This window comes from Accipiter gentilis, chromosome 10, assembly GCF_929443795.1.
Source record: "Accipiter gentilis chromosome 10, bAccGen1.1, whole genome shotgun sequence".
NCBI lineage: Eukaryota > Metazoa > Chordata > Aves > Accipitriformes > Accipitridae > Astur > Astur gentilis.
The window spans coordinates 26,847,318-26,865,345 of NC_064889.1; the positions used below are offsets into that span (position 1 = coordinate 26,847,318).

At 47.9% G+C, this 18,028-nt stretch overlaps 1 protein-coding gene across 4 annotated transcripts in view; it reads right to left on the minus strand.

The window, feature by feature from the left end:
- The window catches only part of GAS7 (growth arrest specific 7), a 107,016-nt gene that overhangs the window by 35,688 nt on the left and 53,300 nt on the right, over positions 1-18,028 (minus strand). For all 4 annotated transcript variants that reach the window (XM_049813071.1, XM_049813070.1, XM_049813073.1 and 1 more), the window contains exons 3-5: positions 12,135-12,206; positions 8,476-8,561; positions 5,293-5,346 (exon numbers count right to left, since the gene is read on the minus strand). In XM_049813071.1, coding sequence (XP_049669028.1) covers positions 5,293-5,346; positions 8,476-8,561; positions 12,135-12,206 — 212 coding nt within the window. The remainder of the gene's footprint in view (positions 1-5,292; positions 5,347-8,475; positions 8,562-12,134; positions 12,207-18,028) is intronic.

Genomic DNA, 18,028 nt, shown 5'->3' on the forward strand with positions numbered 1-18,028 from the left:
TGTCTGGAAAAAGTCATGAGCCCATTTGGGTCTAGTATCACATTTAAAAGGAAATTGGTGTCAGAATTTAAAAAAAAAAAAAAAAAGGCAGAAGCTTTTGCAATCTTAAAAAAAAAAAAAAAAAAAAAAAAAAGATTATTTGTGTGGTAAACAGAACTTAACAGAACTTACAGTTTTCTACACAAAGTCCTGGAGAGGGCATGAAAATTTTCAAAACTCTAGAAATATTACTAAAAATCATAGACGACTGTGTAGGAAATCCTGTGACTCTTTCTTTCCTTTCATCACCACAGATTTCTTATACTTAAACAAGAACTCTTGGATGTGTATTTCCAAACATTTCTAAAACCTCTCAGGGTTTCCCAGCAGGGAGGGGAACAAGGGGCTGGCACTGAGCAGGATGTGGCCGCAAGCCAGTAGTGGAATGACCATACCTCGCTCCCCCCACAATCCTCCCTCTGAAATGTTCCTTTTCTTGTTTCTAAAATCAAAGATAGCTGAAAAAAAAAAATCACTCTAGTTCACCAGCTTAGTCCTACTGATGAGGTTTTTGACAGATGCTAAAGAGAGCCAAAGCATCTTGCGATGACGTCCTGATGTTTAACAGTATTAAATAGCTCTATCACTCCCACAAACAGCGACAACCGCTCCCCACGTGAAAGCCCACTGTTGTCACTAATGGCAAGGAACCACTGCTCTCACTAATCGCAGCCCTGAGAGCTGATCAGGCTATGTGCAAGGTCCAAATTCAAACAAGAGCATAGACCATTGCAGTGCTAATCTCTTTCAACAACACTGACTAGCCAATAAGGCCTGAAAAGAAGTGTGCAGGAGCTGACTATTACAGCTGTAATTGCCAGTAAGAAACAAAACAAATTAAAACACTCTGATGGAGTCACAGAACTTTAAGAGAAAACAAGGCGTTATAACCCACATTACACTCACACAGACTCCACTGGGACAGCCGAGGTGATAATCAGCCTCACCAGGATACTAAGTCCTCTTCCAGCCTCTTCACTAATATAAATAATGGCTGTTGTCAGCTTGCAACAAAGCAAAACTAATGACAAGACACCAGGAAGGCATGCTCCAAGTATAAGCTAAGCACACATGCAAGAGGACAGCAGCCTGTCCTTCCAGCTGCCACTGGACACAAGTAGCACCATAAAACCTGTGTGAGAGAGCCACTGGATCACCAAGGCTAGGAAAAGCTACACAGTCAGAGACGAAATGCTATGAAAAACATGGTGAAAACAAAGCTTGGGGAGGAGAAGAAAACCAGACAAGCAACGCAAATTGATGCATTTCTCTTGACAAGCCTGCTGTGTGCCAAACTCAAGAAATATATTTAAATACTTTTGCCTGTTTACTGATCATGAGCAAATGCAATTATACTCTTAGCAGCTAAATATTCCAAGCTCATATTTCACAGGAGAACATTGGCAGTGATGGCAAAATGAGCTGTTTACATTGTAGGTGACTCTTGGTTACGTCTGAGATGCAAAAGGGCGACAGAAGAAGAAAAGTCACAGGGAGGCAGGGGAGCGCACAGGATTTGCAAAAGAGCAGTGTGCACAGGAGCAAGAAAAATTATTGGGTTGGGCATGCACATTCATTTTATGGATTTCAAAGTGCTCTGGAGGCTTTGAAGTTGCTACCAGCACTCACCAGTAAATGCGACATTGCCAAGCAACATGAATAAAACAAGAATAATTTGATCAAGGCTTAGATAATCAACTACGTGTTTATTACATAAGACACTATATAAATAAACGAGCAGAAAGCGGGTAAGCTCACTGTACTAAAGTGACTTAAAGCAGCGCAACATTCTCGTTCATTTCTTCAACTTAAAAATGCAGATTATTTTTCCTGATTTCTGCACATTCACAGCACCTTAAACACAGTACTGCTGTGCCAGATCGACTAACTTCAGTATCTGCTTTACAGTTTCAGCTGAGACCCAAAAAGTACAACAGCCAACTCCACTAGATGCAACGAGTTCACCTGCCAAACGGGGCTGTTTGGGCAAAACAGCCAAATGCAAAGGCCAGAGGAGATCTCAGAAGAGCTTAAGCACCGACAAAGGCTCGGGCAGTTTTAACTCTACCCATACAGGGAAGCCCAGGAATGCCTACACTGTGTCTAGGTAGCTTCAACATCATGAGTTTGCATGTGGTTTTAGTGCTGGCAGGGTGATGTTGCAGCTACAGTACAACAGAAGGGGAGAACAGAGAACTGAAGTTCTGATTGTTAACAAAGTCAATTGATACACTTCCTATTTCAAAGGGAACATTCCACCAAAAGTGTTTAGGAGCCCTCTTTATGTGGTCTGTCTGTAGAAAGGTCCAGAGATGATTTGGTCAGTGCCTGCCAAAGCAGGGGATTTCTGACAGTTTATGCCATGCAGTCAGCCCCAGGGCAGAAGGGAGAACGGTGTTGAACGTGCAGCCTCATAGTGTGTTCATCACACTGTGTCAGACACAGAGCACAGCAGCAGAAAATACAAAGTTACTACTTGTAGCTGCCCCTCTTCCCATGTGCAGCACATGTTCATTTATGTGTCCAACATATGCAATACAAATGCCAGCATTTTCCAAGTCATGCTGTATCTTGACAAGGCACTAGAGCATTCTTAAGAAAGAAACCCACACTCAGAAATACCATAGCATCAGACAGGTTTCTTGCTCTTCAAGCGAGACAGCTCTGTCCCTGAGTCGATATTCCCCTGTACCTTCTCCATTTAACTCTCCCTCACCTATGGTAAAGGAGCTTCAGCTGCCACAGGAACTCATGGCCAGAGAGACAGCTCTTCAGGAATCAGACAGCAAACCAGCCAGTCTAAAACTAATGAGTAACCCTGAAACTCACTGCAAAATCAATGCAGACCGTAGACCACAGACCTGCACTGCTGCTTCCTAAATAACCATCAGTGATTTGTGCAAGCAAGTTTCGTAACGGGCTCCAATATAACCCAGCAGGGTTTTCCTCTCCAAAGAAAGCAAACACAGTGTTGGTAACGTTCATTTACCAAAGAGAAAAGACCATACTCTTCTTCTTGGTGGGTGCATATAGATGAGAAATACTCTAGCTCCCACTCGCCTTCAGGATTTTCATAAGCCTTGCTCCCAAATGGCTATTTGGATGTACAGGAGGCAGATGCATTCCTAGAAAGGAGGGAATGAACTCCCACCCATCTGCTTAAAGTGTTGAAACAGACAGATAGGCTGCAGCCACTGGTGAGGTTGGACATCTCCTGATGTCCGCAGTTTGCATATCACAGGATCTCAGTTTGGGGGGAGGTTTGCTGGACCAAGAGCCCCAAAGTTAATCACAAAATTCCCCTCTGCAAGAAGAGGTTCTGCCTCAGCACTGCTACAGACCAAGAAAAAACATCTGACAGCAAGCTAAGGATGTGCCCTGCAGGTCTGTTAACCAGAACATCCCAACATCAGCTTGAGTGGCACTGAACAAATATAACCTCCTAGGAGGCAGGGGGGAAAATTACATTGCTTTACAGTTTACACTCTGTATGAGAATGTTGTTTTTCACAGTGTCTCCTTGATGCAGGCAATGGCTCAGAGCAAACAGCTGTTAAAATTAGCTTGTTTTTGTCTGTCTGATGCATCGTACTTGAAATCTTCAGACTTCTACTGGAGAAATGCACACCCAGTGACCCTGACATAACATACAACACTTTCTTGCTTTGCAGATGCTACCAGATGGCACAGAGGCCAGCAAATATTACAGTGAAAACCACTCTCGGTGAACAGCCTGAGTCCTCACCCCTGTAAGCAGCAAAGACACACAAGCGCTGTCATTCCTGTGCTGCACCCTGAAATCCAGTGCAACCCATCCTGGGACCATGTCTAGTCCCTCTGGACATGATGTTCAACCCATGGTTTGCTCCTGCCCCTCAGACCCGAGTGAGCAGGGGGGCTGCATGAGGTGGCTCAGACGTGTTCCCAGCCCCAGCCACCGCAGCCCTGGAGGCCCTGCAGCTGATTCTCCAGGACACTTGCAAATCTGCCCAAACCAACACATTTATACTTACTTCATGACATACCACTGTCTCAATAAACTAATTAACAGTACCAACACATTTTGTATTCATAATGACTGATTCTGATAACCAAGTACACTACTGACAATTTTTTTTCCCCAGAAAACTGTACCTACACAGCAATGACTGACCTGCCCTGCAGAGACCCCTGTACGTGCTCCTTTCGAACCCTCATCCCTGTCACCAGAAACCCAGGGAATCATGCTCACTGACGGATAAATCAACAGGCTGCGTGTGATAATGTAGACAACAACCTCCTCCTCATAGTAACAGTTAAGAATGATGTATAACGTTAAATCATTCATTTTGTTCTCGTGGATTTTATACCCTGCCAATACTTGCAGCTGTAAGCATGTTTATTGCCCCTCCTTTATTACTGTAATTCATTTATCTGCTCGTTTATCTTCTTTATTATTTCCTTTTAAATAAACCTTTCTATTCCCAGCCACTTTGATTAATCTGTTTTGATTTCCTTCCTGTTTTTAAACATCTGTCCTGCACTGAGGAGTCCAGAAATGCAAACAGTGTTCCAGATGGGGTCACCAGGCATAGAGAAGATACTAATGTCTGTAAACATGATAGTAAGAACATCTTAACTGAGTCAGCTATTTTTAATTACTAATATTAAAAGCAAACTTAAGATTAACTTCATACTGAAATCTAAAATCTTTGCCTTTACTTCCCATCAGAAATCTTCACTTGGACACTCTGGCACAGAAAAATACCTCCTGACACCTCTTTGAGAAAAAAAATAGATTCTGCCCTGATAGGGCAATGACCCATCTCCTCAGCTTGTATTTCTCTAACCTTTCAGTGTTTCTCCAAACACGGAGGCTGCTGGGAGGTGATGGTTAGCAGATGAGGGAGTTTTTTCAGGACACCTGGTTCACAGCCAGCATCCCTAGAGCACGCGTGTTCCCCTTCATCGGTCTGTCCTTACCTCCTGCTCGTCCCAGAACCGCCAGAATCAAAGGGAAACTGAGACCGGAATTCTTCCCGGGACGGAGATCCCAAAGCCTCCCCGGACCCCTGACTTACTGAGGTTTACACTCCAAAATTCCTCGCGGTGGAGGCTCTGCCCGCTCTCCCGCCCGCCCGCCTCCCCCAGCCCCACCGGCCGGCCGACCGACCGACGGTGCCCAGCACGGAGCCCCCGCCACCCCCGGCGGGCACCCCCGCCCCGCCCCGCCCGCTCCGCCCCGCCCGGCCCGGCCCGGCCCCGCCGGACTCACCGTCAGGCTGCTCTCCTTGCTCTGCCGCCGCGGCGCCGCCGGGGACCCCGGGGTCTGTGGAGACAAGCGGGGCGCATCGTCACGGCCGCTCTCGGAGCCCAGCATGGCGGGCGCGGGCCGCGCGGGGCGGGCGCTAGGCGGACCCCATGGCCCGGCGGCGCGGCTGGGCGCGGCGCGGCTCGGCACGGCTGAGCACGGCTCGGCTCGGCGCAGGTCGGCACGGCTCGGCTCGGCTCAGCTCAGCTCAGATCGGCTCGGCTCAGCTCAGATCGGCTCGGCGGGGAGCTGGAGGCGGCACCGCCGTCCGGCAGAGCCGCCTCCTCTCACCGCCGCCAGCCCCCGCGGCCAATGGCGGGCCGGGCCGGGCGAGGCGGGCCCCTGGCCCCACCGGCTGCCGGCCGAGCCCGCGGGGCGGCCCCGGCCCGACGCTCCGCCTCTCGCCTCCGCCGCGCCGGGCTGCAAGGGGCGGCCGGGGCGGTGCGGGCGCGCCCCGGCCCCGGTGCGGTCCTGCCCCGGCCGCCCCGCGGGCTGCCGGCTCGGAGGCAGCGGGAGCTGATCCGCAAGCCTGCGAGTCCGCTCCTGGCAGCAGTCGCTGGGCTGTGCCGCGGAGCCCAGCCCCGTGTCCCCCTGCCCTGGCGCCGCGTCCACAGCAGCCGCCGCGGAGACGAGCAGGGCCGGACGCCAGGGGCGCGGGGCGCGTACCCCGGGCGGGCAGTGTTCGTGCAGCGCCCCAGAACAGCGCGGTCCCTTTGGGCTACGACCGGCTTCGACGTCCGGCTGAAGTCCCATCAGCAGCGACGTGCCCGGGGCCGGACGCGTGCCGTTTCACAGGGGCCCGCGGCGGGCCTGCAGGCCTCCGGCTGGCCGGGCTGAGCTGCTGCTGCCTTTGTGGCAGTTGTGACAACCTGAGCGGGCAGCATGTAGCTGCTCTCTAGGAAGCCGTAAACAAGGCCTGGCCCTGCTCCCAGCACAGTGCAGCTCCGTGTTGTTCTCCGTTGTGGCTTTTTCCCCCTTGACCTGCTTCCAAGAAATGTGGCTAGGCTTGCCTGAGGGATCTTGCCAGCGTTTGTTTGCGTGATGGCTGCTACCCAGGTCTAAGAAAGCATCCGGGAGAACGCCTGGAAGCTGCTTTGCAGCAGGAGACAGCCTGTGCCAAGAACAGACAAGGAGGCAGTCAAGGCAAAGCAGCTTGGGATGGCCCAAGGCAGGCAAGGAGGAGAGGGACTGGCCAAAGTGCATGGGAGTTTGAGGGTGTGGAGAACAGCTTCCTGCAACCAACAGTTTATGGTCAGCTGTTTTCCTTACTAAGGACTCTTCTGCAAAAGCAGCCACAGCTCCCAGGAAAAGCAGGCTCCCAAGCGGGTGTGGACACAAGCTGCTTTTAGAATTAATGGCACTAGCAGCTCGTTATAGATTCAAAACTAGTTATAGGTTCAAAGCAGGAATTAGGCCAGGGCTTCAATTTGGAAAAACCTCTAATAAAGAAGCAATGGAAAGAAAGTGTCGTGGAGGCTGTTGAAGTGAATGAGAAAAGTCATGAAAGGGATTTTTGTCAGTCTGATGGCTGAGTCAGCTGAGCAAACCAGTGCATGGCAATGGACTCCCCATGTATCCCAGATGTGAATTTGAACAAAAAGGTGGCTATAAACTTGAGTCAGACCCGGCATCATAAAAATGGAAAGTGGCAAATGTTGTTATAAAGGAAGGTCTGAGGTAGTCAGTTAATCTGACTTGTGTACCAAGCCAACTGCAAAAACATTTGTGAATCAGATACCTTGAGAAATGGAAATTTTTGCACAAGGATTAACATAGTTCTTTTTAAAGGAAAGTCACTGCCTGCAAGTTTATTCAGGTTCTCTGAGGGAGTCACAGCAGACGTGGACAGGGGTGTCTGGTAATACATTACATCAGTTTTTAAAATGCTTTTGACCTAGTTTAGGTGCCCACATGCTCTGCATCCAGCCTGTGCAAACTGCTCGGAGAAGAAGCAGCACAGGCAGTTAAGTGCAAGATGTTTGATGTGGAAGGAACAAGGAGTCCAAAGTGCTGGACTGTATTGTGGGAGATGGTATGAATCCACTGGTGAGGAAGCAAAACCAGAAATGCTGACGTAGCTGAAACAGCACACAATGAGGGCAAAGCTGAAGGCCACTACCTAGGAGGCAGTGGGCAAGAAAGTGGGTTGAGGCAAAGAGGGACAGTTGGCAGACAACACAAAGTTTAGACCAAGAAACAGGGAACATCACAAGGACACTGAGAGCAACAGGCAACTCAGGTCAGTGTGGTACAAGCACACAAACATGCATTTCACTGGGAGTATTTGAGGAGTTGCACTGCAGAAGAACCTACCATTTAATACAGAAATGAAACGGAGAACTCCAGTCTGGTACCATCGGGGGGAAAAATGCCAGCACGCAGGGAAGCACAACCGAACAGGAGTGCAACCCACCAGCTATTCAACTGTTGCCGTTTTGGCAGGGAGTGAAGAGTTTCATGGGCAAAGCTGGAAGAGGGCCCTGTGCTGCATCTGCAGACCTGCAGGAACGACTCTCCCAGGGACATGAAGTGGTGCAAGAAAAAGTGCAGGGACATTTATTGAAAATTTGGACAAACAGGCAGGGAAGACCAGCTGTCCATGGGTCAGAATCTTGAACGCTAGCCCGGGGTGATGAGATGGGTGAGGCACAGGCTACGTAAGGCACAGAGGACGCCTGTGAAAGGAGAGACAGGAATGGATGAAGTAATTAAGAAAAAAAACTTCGGACAAATTCTTTGTGAATACTGTCTTTGGGAGGGAAAGCTGGAGCTGCAAGAAAATACAATGAGATACAGACATGGGCAGCTGTGCAAGTGTAGAGAGAGAACTGTGCTGGAGACAGGCCCAGGGTTCAGGCTGGAGTGGCAGGAAAATTTGTACAGTTGTTAATAGTGACTGAAGTGGCCTGGTGGATTTTTCAGAAAGGAGTGATAGGAAAAAAAAATCCAAAGTATCTTGGCATTTTATACTGTTTTACCAGTTGGACACAAAGACTAACTATTCTAGATGCAACATATCTGTCTGATGTGACAGTTTCTAAAAGAAAATGCCTCTTGACCTCCTGCTCTGGGTGGATTCCTAAACTACTTAAGTGAAGACACATTTATTCTTGGATACCACTGTTTGGCTTTTTCCCCAAAACTTACCTGGGGGTCCCCACTGGCTTTTCGGAGGCTCATATGACCAGAGTCAAGCTGGTGTACTGGGGTCCCAGAGATGTGGTAGCCATTCACTGTAAGAACAGATGGAGAGTTACTGGGCTTGCTGCTGGTAGCAAATGAATAATTGCACATTTTAAAAATTAATCACATAATTGAATCTACAGATATAAATCACACTGCCTTTTTTGAGTCACCAGTGTTCACTGCCTCCAGCCTAAGAAACTGGATGCTTCTCCCCATCCCAACAGGCCGGCAATATGATGTGTTAGCTCCAACCCAGGAAGACCCCAGAACCAGACTCTACAAAAGCTCAGCCCATGGGCCCACTCTGCCCTCAGGATCCTGCAGCAAGTTCTTATCAGGAGTTATGACAGGAGTTACTGAGCTGGAAAGAGCCACGAAAAAGAAAGCCCCAAACTCAAAACAGTTCCCATAATGCTGTTTGGTATAATGATGTGTTTGAAGAAGTAGGGTATGTTGTATTGGCTTTGTGTGGCAAGGTTTTGGTAGCAGGGAGGCTACAGGTGTGGCTTCTGTGAGCAGCTGCTGCAAACTTCTCCTATGTCTGACAGAGCCAATGCCAGCCAGCTCCAAGACAGACCTGCCACTGGCCAAGGCTGAGCCCATCAGCGATGGTAGCAGCACCTCTGGGACAACAGATTTAAGAAGGGGGGAAAAAACTGCAACAAACAGCAGCTGGAGAGAGGAGTGAGATGTGAGAGCAACAACTCTGCAGACACCAGGGTCAGTGAAGAAGGAGGGGGTGGAGGTGCTCCAGGTGCCAGAGTAGAGATTCCCCTGCAGCCCGTGGCGAAGACCGTGGTGAGGCAGGCTGTCCCCCTGCAGCCCATGGAGGTCCACGGTGGAGCAGATATCCACCTGCAGCCTGGGGAGGACCCCACACCAGAGCAGGTAGATGCCTGAAGGAGGCTGTGACCCCGTGGGAAGACTGCACTGGAGCAGGCTCCTGGCAGGACCTGTGGACCCATGGAGAGAGGAGTCCACGCTGGAGCAGGTTTTCTGGCAGGACTTGTGACCCTGTGGAGGACCCATGCTGGAGCAGTCTCTTCCTGAAGGACTGCAGCCCATGGAAGGTACCCATGCTGGAGCAGTTTGTAAAGAACTGCAGGCCATGGGAAGGACCCACATTGGAGAAGTTCATGAAGGACAGTCTCCTGTGGGAGGGACCCCACACTGGACCGGGGGAAGAGTGAGGAGTCCTCGCCCTGAAGAGGAAGGAGCGGCAGAGAGAATGTGTGATGAACTGACCCCAACCCCCATTCCTGCCCCAGCCTGTGCTGCTGGAGGGCAGGAGGGAAAGAAAATCAGGTGTTGAGTTGAGCCGGGGAAGAAGAGAGCGGTGGGGGGAAGGTGGTTTAAGATTTGGGTTTTATTTCTCTTTACCCTACTCCAATTTGATTGGTAATAAGTTAAATTAATTTTCCTGAGTTGAGTGTGTTTTGCCTGTGACAGTAATGGCTGAGTGATCTCCCTGTCCTTGTCTCAACTCATGAGCCTTTCATTGTATTTTTCTCCTCCTGTCCAGCTGAGGAGCAGGAGTGAACAGAGCAGCTTTGGTGGGCACCTGGCATCCAGCCAGGGTCAAGCCACCACATATGTAAAAAGCACTGGTTTAATGGACATGGGCTTTTCATGTCAAGAAAGCAAGCTTTGTAACAGCTGTAGGTTGCTTTATTTTTCGAATATGCTGAGCAAAGAATAATGTTTAAAGAAGGGTTAAAACAAGATACATAACTACATCACAAATCCTTTAGTCACAACAAAATGCGCAACCTTCAAGCATGCTTCCCACTCAGCTGTGCCAATAGAGGGGCATCAGTTCCAAAAAATTCTATGAAAAACATCCTCTAGACTGCATTATTTACAGTCAACTGGCAGCAATGGCCTTTACATTTAACACTTTTTATTCTAGAGTAATTTTTGCTTTGCTTTGTCTTTCTGTGATACCCAAAGCTTTTCAGTACAGTTATGCAGCTGATTCTCTGTTACTTGATTCCCCAAAACATCAACTCAGGACAGAGGTGAAGTGGTCAACCCTGTAGCTACTGCATGCTAAAACGCTTCATTGTGCACATGTGCTCTGCATGGGAGAGCTACAGCCAGCCCACGTTCCTCTGCAGCATTTTGCTTCCCCTGCCCTGGCAGAAAGCGGGACTGGGAAAGGCAGCCTGTCCTTCCCTCCCAGAGCTGACAGCCTGTGATGGGTTGACCCTGGCTGAACACCAGGTGCCCACCAAAGCCGTTCTATCACTCCCCCATCCTCAGCTGGATAGGGGAGAGAAAATATAACAAAAGGCTCGCGGGTCGAGATAAGGACAGGAGAGATCATTCACTATTACCGTCACGGGCAAAACAGACTCAATTTGCAAAATTAACTCAATTTATTACAAATCAACCAGAGCAAGGTAATGAGAAGTAAAATGAAATCTCAGAACACCTTCCCACCACCCCTCCGTTCTTCCCGGGCACAACTACCCTCCCGGATTTCACCACCAAGCCCCCCCAGCGGCACAGGGGGACAGGGATGGGGTTTATGGTCATCACACGTTATTTTCTGCCGCTTCACCTCCTCAGGACGAGGGCTGATCACACTCTTTCCCTGCTCCAGCGTGGGGTCCCACCCACGGGAGACAGTCCTCCACGAACTCCTCCAACGTGGGCCATTCCCACGGGCTGCAGTTCTTCACGAACTGCTCCAGCATGGGTCCATTCCACGGTGTGCAGTCCTTTAGGAGCACACTGCTCCAGCGTGGGTCCCCCCATGGGGTCACAAGTCCTGCCAGAAAACCTGCTCCGTGGGCTCCTCTCTCCACAGATCCGCAGGTCCTGCCAGGAGCCTGCTCCAGCGCGGGGTTCCCATGGGGTCACAGCCTCCTTCGGGAACCCACCTGCTCCGGCGTGGGGTCCTCCACGGGCTGCAGGTGGATATCTGCTCCACCGTGGACCTCCCTGGACTGCAGGGGGACAGCCTGCCTCACCAGGGTCTTCACCACGGGCTGCAGGGGAATCTTTGCTCCGGCGCCTGGAGCATCTCCTCCCCCTCCTTCTTCACTGACCTTGGTGTCCGCAGGCTTGTTTCTCTTACATGTTCTCACTCCTCACTCCGGTGGCAGTTTCTCTCCGTCCCAACTTTTTTTCCTTCTTAAAAATGTTATCACAGAGGCGTTACCACTATCACTGATTGGCTCGGCCTTGGCCGGCGGCGGGTCCGTCTCAGAGCCGGCTAATATAGGCTCGCTCTCTCTCAAACACAGGGGAAGCTTCCAGCAGTTTCTTACAGAAGCCACCCCTGTAACCGCCCCCCGCTACCAAAATCTTGCCAAACAAAACCAATACACAGCCCCACTGGCTCGCTGGGCCACCATCTGCCTCGATGCTCCAAGGAAGGAGCCATCTCAGCTCTTAGCAGACACTTGAGACAACTGGCCAGAACCTGCATCAGTTGGGAAAAAACAGACAAGAATATGTGTCAGAAGGGAAAGCCCCACCATGTTTACTCTGCTACACTCACATAACCATGTACATTAAGTACACATCCCATGTAATCCCAGCATTTTCCTTTGCTGAGTGGTAGAGGAGCAGATTCACCCCATGCAGTGGTCAGGCACAGTGTCAAACAGTACCTGCAGAACTCTTCTGTGACACAGGGCTCTTTGGAGTCCCAGGCACACTGCTTGGCCGCTCCCAGGTTGTTTCTGTTGAAGGGAAACATCAATGTAAGGGTGATGGAGGCCTTGCACACACACCAGAGTTACATCTATCACACATGTACAAATGGATCTGACCCTCAGTGTTTTCTGAACCAGGTTCTCAGCCTGTGAGGAAGGTGCCTGCAACTCCCCACACTTCCCATCTCCTCCCATCTCTTTCTGCTGGTGCTCTCCAGCAGTGGCTCCCTTAGCAGCCAGCTGAGATGGATGGAAACAGAGCAGATTGGGAGCTGCATCACTGGTTCTTCCAGTGCAGGTCTGCCCCAGGGCTGTGCTCAGCAAGAAAGCAGGGATACAGCTGTAGCACAGATCACTGCTTGTAAGCTGCTGCCACGATCTGCGCAGAGAGCCATTCCAGGTGTAGTTAAATCAAGCCCAGGCTGGGGTCCTACCTGCAGCCCACTGCAGACGTGGAGACCTGCCTGGCTGCAGCAGCTGCAGCACAGCCAGTCGTGGCCCTTACCCTGGGAACAAGGACCAAGTGGTGACAGTGCCTTTGCCCCTGCTCTCCGCCTGAAAGGCAGCTGTGAATGACTCAAGAGATGTGGTTTTAGTGACATATACACAGACCATAGCATTTTTTTTCCCTCAAAACAGCTATTTCCCTAGTAAATTCCTTTTTTTCCACTTGGGTCCTTTAGCAGCTGGGATGTGCAAATGTATGTCACACCAGTTTTGATACTCAAAACTGCTGTTGCTTTTCCCCTCTCAGTTTGCTCTGTAGTTTAACCATTGTGCTCATTTTCTCAGGAAATGGAAAACTATTTTTGACCACATGCTAAATACAGAAGATTTAATTGCAAAACTTTGTAGAAGTTGCAAACAGCAGACAGTGGAGTTAGAACAGCAACTTCTTCTAGAAAACCCAAGCCACCATTCCTTTTGAGTAAACATATTGGTACCAAACCAAATAAATAATACTGCCTGCCTGCCAATATTAAATAAGAAAATAAGCAAGTTAGTGTAATCAAGTCAAAAGACTACTTTGGCCACTTCATTTGAAACTGTCAGTCCCAAAATCCCAACCAACGGCCATCTAACCCTGCCAGAGCCTGAAATCCTGCATCTGTCTCAGTATTCTGGATGAACATGGTCAAGTGGTAAAAGATCAGGAGAGGCTGAGAGCCCTTGGGTGTAAAAGTTTAGGGTTGGCAGTCTGCACTTCCATCAGGGCACATAAGGCCTCCTATCCTGGGTGAGTGCTCATCTGAGCAACAAACAGGATGCTAACATGCTTCAAGAACCATAAAATGCCTAGTGGGTAAAGAAGAGAGTACTGTTTTATCTGTCTTTATATATACATTCATGCACATATATACACAGAGAGATGTCCTCAAGGGTTGCGTTCAGTTCCTTATTTCAGGAAAGGACTCAGGATTACGGATCCCAAATGGAGGAAGGTGCCATCCCCCAGACCTGTGATGCCCAAATCTTTGAGACACACACCCTGCCTCCCTCTCTCTCCTCTTCTTCCCAAGCCACAGCACAGTTTTGCTTGCAAAGAAAAATACTTCAAGGTGTTTTTTCTTGCAAGTGCAAAACCTGGTGGACTAGAAGCTTTGATGAATCATGGGGAATACTTAAATTTTTCTCAGCTTTTTGTGAATTGGGTAGTAAGTTAATAAATTCCTTACTAGGTCAATGAGGAAGACTTGGAATGTGTTTTAACTAAACAGAAAAAAATTCAAATGCTAAGAGTTGTCTTTTATGAGTCAGCTTGTCTTGGCTTAGAATACACAAGTGCATGGTTAAATAAAGACAAATTCTAATTTACATTTATTGTAATGCAAAGGTAAACAGAATATGCTACCCATATTTCTGGTAGATTATTTTTTTTCTAATCTAAATTGTAGATTAATGAATAATGTAACTGAGTTGACTTGAAGACAAGTGTTTTAAAGAATGGCTTTTGGCTCTGTATGGAGGGCCTGTGATGTCCACTCCTGCTATACCCAAGCGCAATCAGTGGGGTAACATGTTTTTGTCAGAACTGACTTTGACATTAGCAGTAAAAACAGTTACCTTCATATTTAGCTTTTTTTTTTTTTTAATGCAAGCATAGCTGTCTACAATATTTTTGCATTTTTGAGACCATACAGAGGAATGTGCCTAAAAACCTAACAAATATATTGGAAATGTAATTAATTGGTTAAAAATAACAGCTGCTTCTTGTAACTGGTCTCTATTTTGCCTGCTAGCTGCTGTGGAGCTAGTGTGAAGTGCCTAATTCTTCCCCTCTGCCATACAGATAGATACGTAACTTGCAGGCAGAAATTTTGTACATGAAAGAGCAGTGCCGTGTGGTTAGCATATTTTGAATACAATCCAAAACACTCAGTGTCTTTACAAATTTTCTAAAATAAAGTGATTGTGGAGTTATGCAGATTAAAAAATAAAACAAAAAAAAAGCTATAAAAATGCATGAAATAGAAATAACATTTTATTGGGTAGAGAATGAAAATAACAAGAATGTTTTTAACCCCATTTGAGTGCTAGAAGAAAAAAAATCCACTTCTGTGCAAAGAGTAACAGAGGGATTATTCTGGCAGCCCAAGCAGGGGTAGGAACTAACCTCGATCAGGACTGCACTGCTTTAATGCCATCTACTGGAAGCAAGTAAATTTACCAGGATAATACTGTAACATTACCAATTTCTCTGAAGCTTAGTCATGATTAGAAGTGAAGCAGGGGTGAGGGGGTGGGGGGTGTGATTTTTTTCCACAACTTCACAGAAAGGCTTGGTGAGAGATAGCACCCTGTTTGATATAGCCAAGACAGAGTCTCGTCTTGGAGTACCAAATGCAGCCTTTGATCCTGCTGCTTGGGAAATCTGAAGACTACTTGTAACCCTATGGTAAAACAATGATCACTGCTATTAGGAGTAGATTCAATACCAGACAAGATTTTATATCCTACCCAATTTTCCAGAGAGGATGTTGGAGTCAATCTAAAACCTCACTCTGTGAGAGTGTAACTTAGCACTGGCAGACCAACACTGACAAGTTCTATCCTCCCTTACCAGCCACATGTAATTATTCTATTTAGCCAATGGGGGGAAGGAATAATCAGCAGTTTCCTTGTCACTCTGTGGACTGCAAAGGAAGTCTGTGAACAGAAAAAAGTCCTGCAGCCCTGGGAGATATTTGGAAATTAGTTACTGAACAGCAAGCCAGTAGAAAGCCACTTGCTAAAAACTGAAATTATGTAGTGAGAGGAAAAATAGTTACAAGACCCAAGCTATAAGTGCCAACAGAACCAAAAAGGGTTTTCACAGATGTGGTTAAATATTTCCTCCCAAAGGAAAGCGGAAACCTGTGGTGTTTGGGGGAAGAAAGTTCACTTTGCATCTGTTTGGCAGAATGAGAAATGACATGATGTGTCAGGCCTTCAGAGAGCCACACATTCTGGGATGTCATGTTAGTTAAGAAACACAGCTTCTGAGCAGGTCCTGATGCAGAGTATTTTTGGGATCAAAGTGTAGCAGTGAAGAATGAAGTTTGTATCCCTTCTCCATGAATCCAGTAGCACTCTGAGGTCAAAGCAGCTGCTTTCCAGTCTGAACATACAACATCAGCCAAACATCAGGGCTTTAAGGTCTAGCATATCCCTCCTGATTGTGCTTATATTGCTTTCAGGAATGGATTTAGTATCTCTGCATGGTGTCATGTGGTGCTATTTTAGAACCTAAATGCTTCACAGTTCCATTGGCCAAACTACGAGAATGGGGCCGAGCAAGCCAGAGGACCTCGGGGTCTGCTTACCGTGCAGAAATTTTCCCTGGTCTTAAGGACCTGTAGCAGGTACAACATGTCACCCAACTACTGGTACTATCTCAAGCCTTTGTAAATAGGTTTGGAGTTTGTTTTCATCTTAACAGCAATAAATCTGTAATGCTGAGCAGCTCCAAACCCAGTTTCTGTCCTGAATAATGTGAAGCTGTGCGGACCGCACAGGTCTCTCTGACATGGATGAAGAACAGCAACAGAACACGTCCTTCCTCAATGCCACAAGAAGAAACCCTGCAAGCTTGTCCCAAACTGTTCCTGAAAATATGCAGAATTAGAAGTGATATTTGCAGTAGCGTAGAACAGGCCCCGCAGTCTTACCTTATCTTTTTTGGATTCACTTTGCTCTTGCCAATAGCATGTAGGAATCACCCATACGTGCAGACAGTTTGCAAACCTCCTAGCCTTCCTTTGCTGCTCCACTGCATCTCCAGCAGGCTTTCAGCAAGGTTTGCAGTCTGTCCCTGGCTCCCCAAAATTCAAAGATTAGTTGGACCCGTGAGTTGAAGGGAGTGCAGACAGCCCTGCTTTGGAAACAGGTTTCCTTTAACCGTGCAATACTGCACTTGCCAGTCTAAACCTCTGGGCTGCTTGAAGCCACCGCGCTCCAGCTGGCTTTGAAAGTGCTGTCAGTGCTCTCGCACCTTATCTCCCCTTTCTGACTAAGATCTTCCCCACATTTGTGATGAATCAGAAAGGGTTTCATAGCACTTCATTTCTTGATATTGTGTGTGGGAGAAAACAGCCCAAAGGAAAGGCAGGGGGAGCGTGTGGGTTTGTGCATGTAAGGAGGGGAAATCACTTGCAATGCCCTGAAACTGGAGTAAACCATTCAAAACTTTAGAAGTAGAAGGAGTGGGTGAATGAGAGTACAATGGAAATGTTTTCCTCCTATTCCGTAGAGGACGTGTAGCACAAGGAGATTTTGTTTCATTGGAATGAAGAGGTCTCACCTCTCTGTCAGTTCACAGAACTGACTCCAGGCCAGAAGAGTCCTGGCTCTCCCCTCCTGGCCTCCTGCAGACCAGAGTCCGAGGACTCTCCTGAATCAGCACTGCAGCTCTTTCATCTTTGACCTCCAATGATTTGGTCCAGTAAGCCCTGCAGTACTGAATCCAGTATGAATCACCTATAGCAACATTAGCTCAAAAGGCCCAAACAACTAGCCCATGCACGAGCCTCTGAACTGCAACACGGTCCCCTACACAAGTGTCCTCACATTGCATTGCAAGGTCACACTCCTCCATGGGCCTCCCAGGACCCTGACCTTTACTTCCATCCTCATACCTAATGAAAAGAGACAGGAATAGCAGGCAGAAGTGATATGCAAATCTCTCTGCACCTGCATGAAACATGAGATTCAATCTCACAAGTGCTGAAAGCAGAGCACCATGTAGTACATGAACTAGTTCAGCAGGAGTTGCAGTGTCAGAACTGAAATCTAGCTCCATCCTACATGCAGTTCAATAAAAAAGAGACTGAGACTGCCACATGGCTTTTATCCTCTGTCCCAAAACAGCGCCATGGAGACAGGTACCATCCAAGAGTTCTTGAAATCTTCTGTCCATGTGTTGGGGGTAGAGGTGCTTGTTGCTACTTCAACAGCATGGGAAAAGCTGCTGACAATAGTCCTTATTTGATCTTTCAAAATGAGTACTGGGACCTGTACCATGCCCCTCCTTTTGCAAACACCATGCAACAAAAGCAAGCCCTTCATTGCAGGTTTAGTAGTGACAATAATACTATTTCCAGCACTTTCTGAGACACACTTTGTTTTTCTAGCTTTTAGGCCACTTTACCGGAGCAGGTTTCTATACCACCCTTTAGCTAGGGCATCCTGTATCAGAGGCAAACTGTCACTGAAAAGTTTTATCTATATGAGATAAAACATGTAATAAAAATATTTGTCATCTCTTAGGTGTCTCCACAGATGACTTACTATTCCAGCTCCAGTTCATAACTTTAGTTGGAGTAGGTGTTGACTGCAGCTTGTAAAGTATGAAAGAAAAACTTCAATCCACA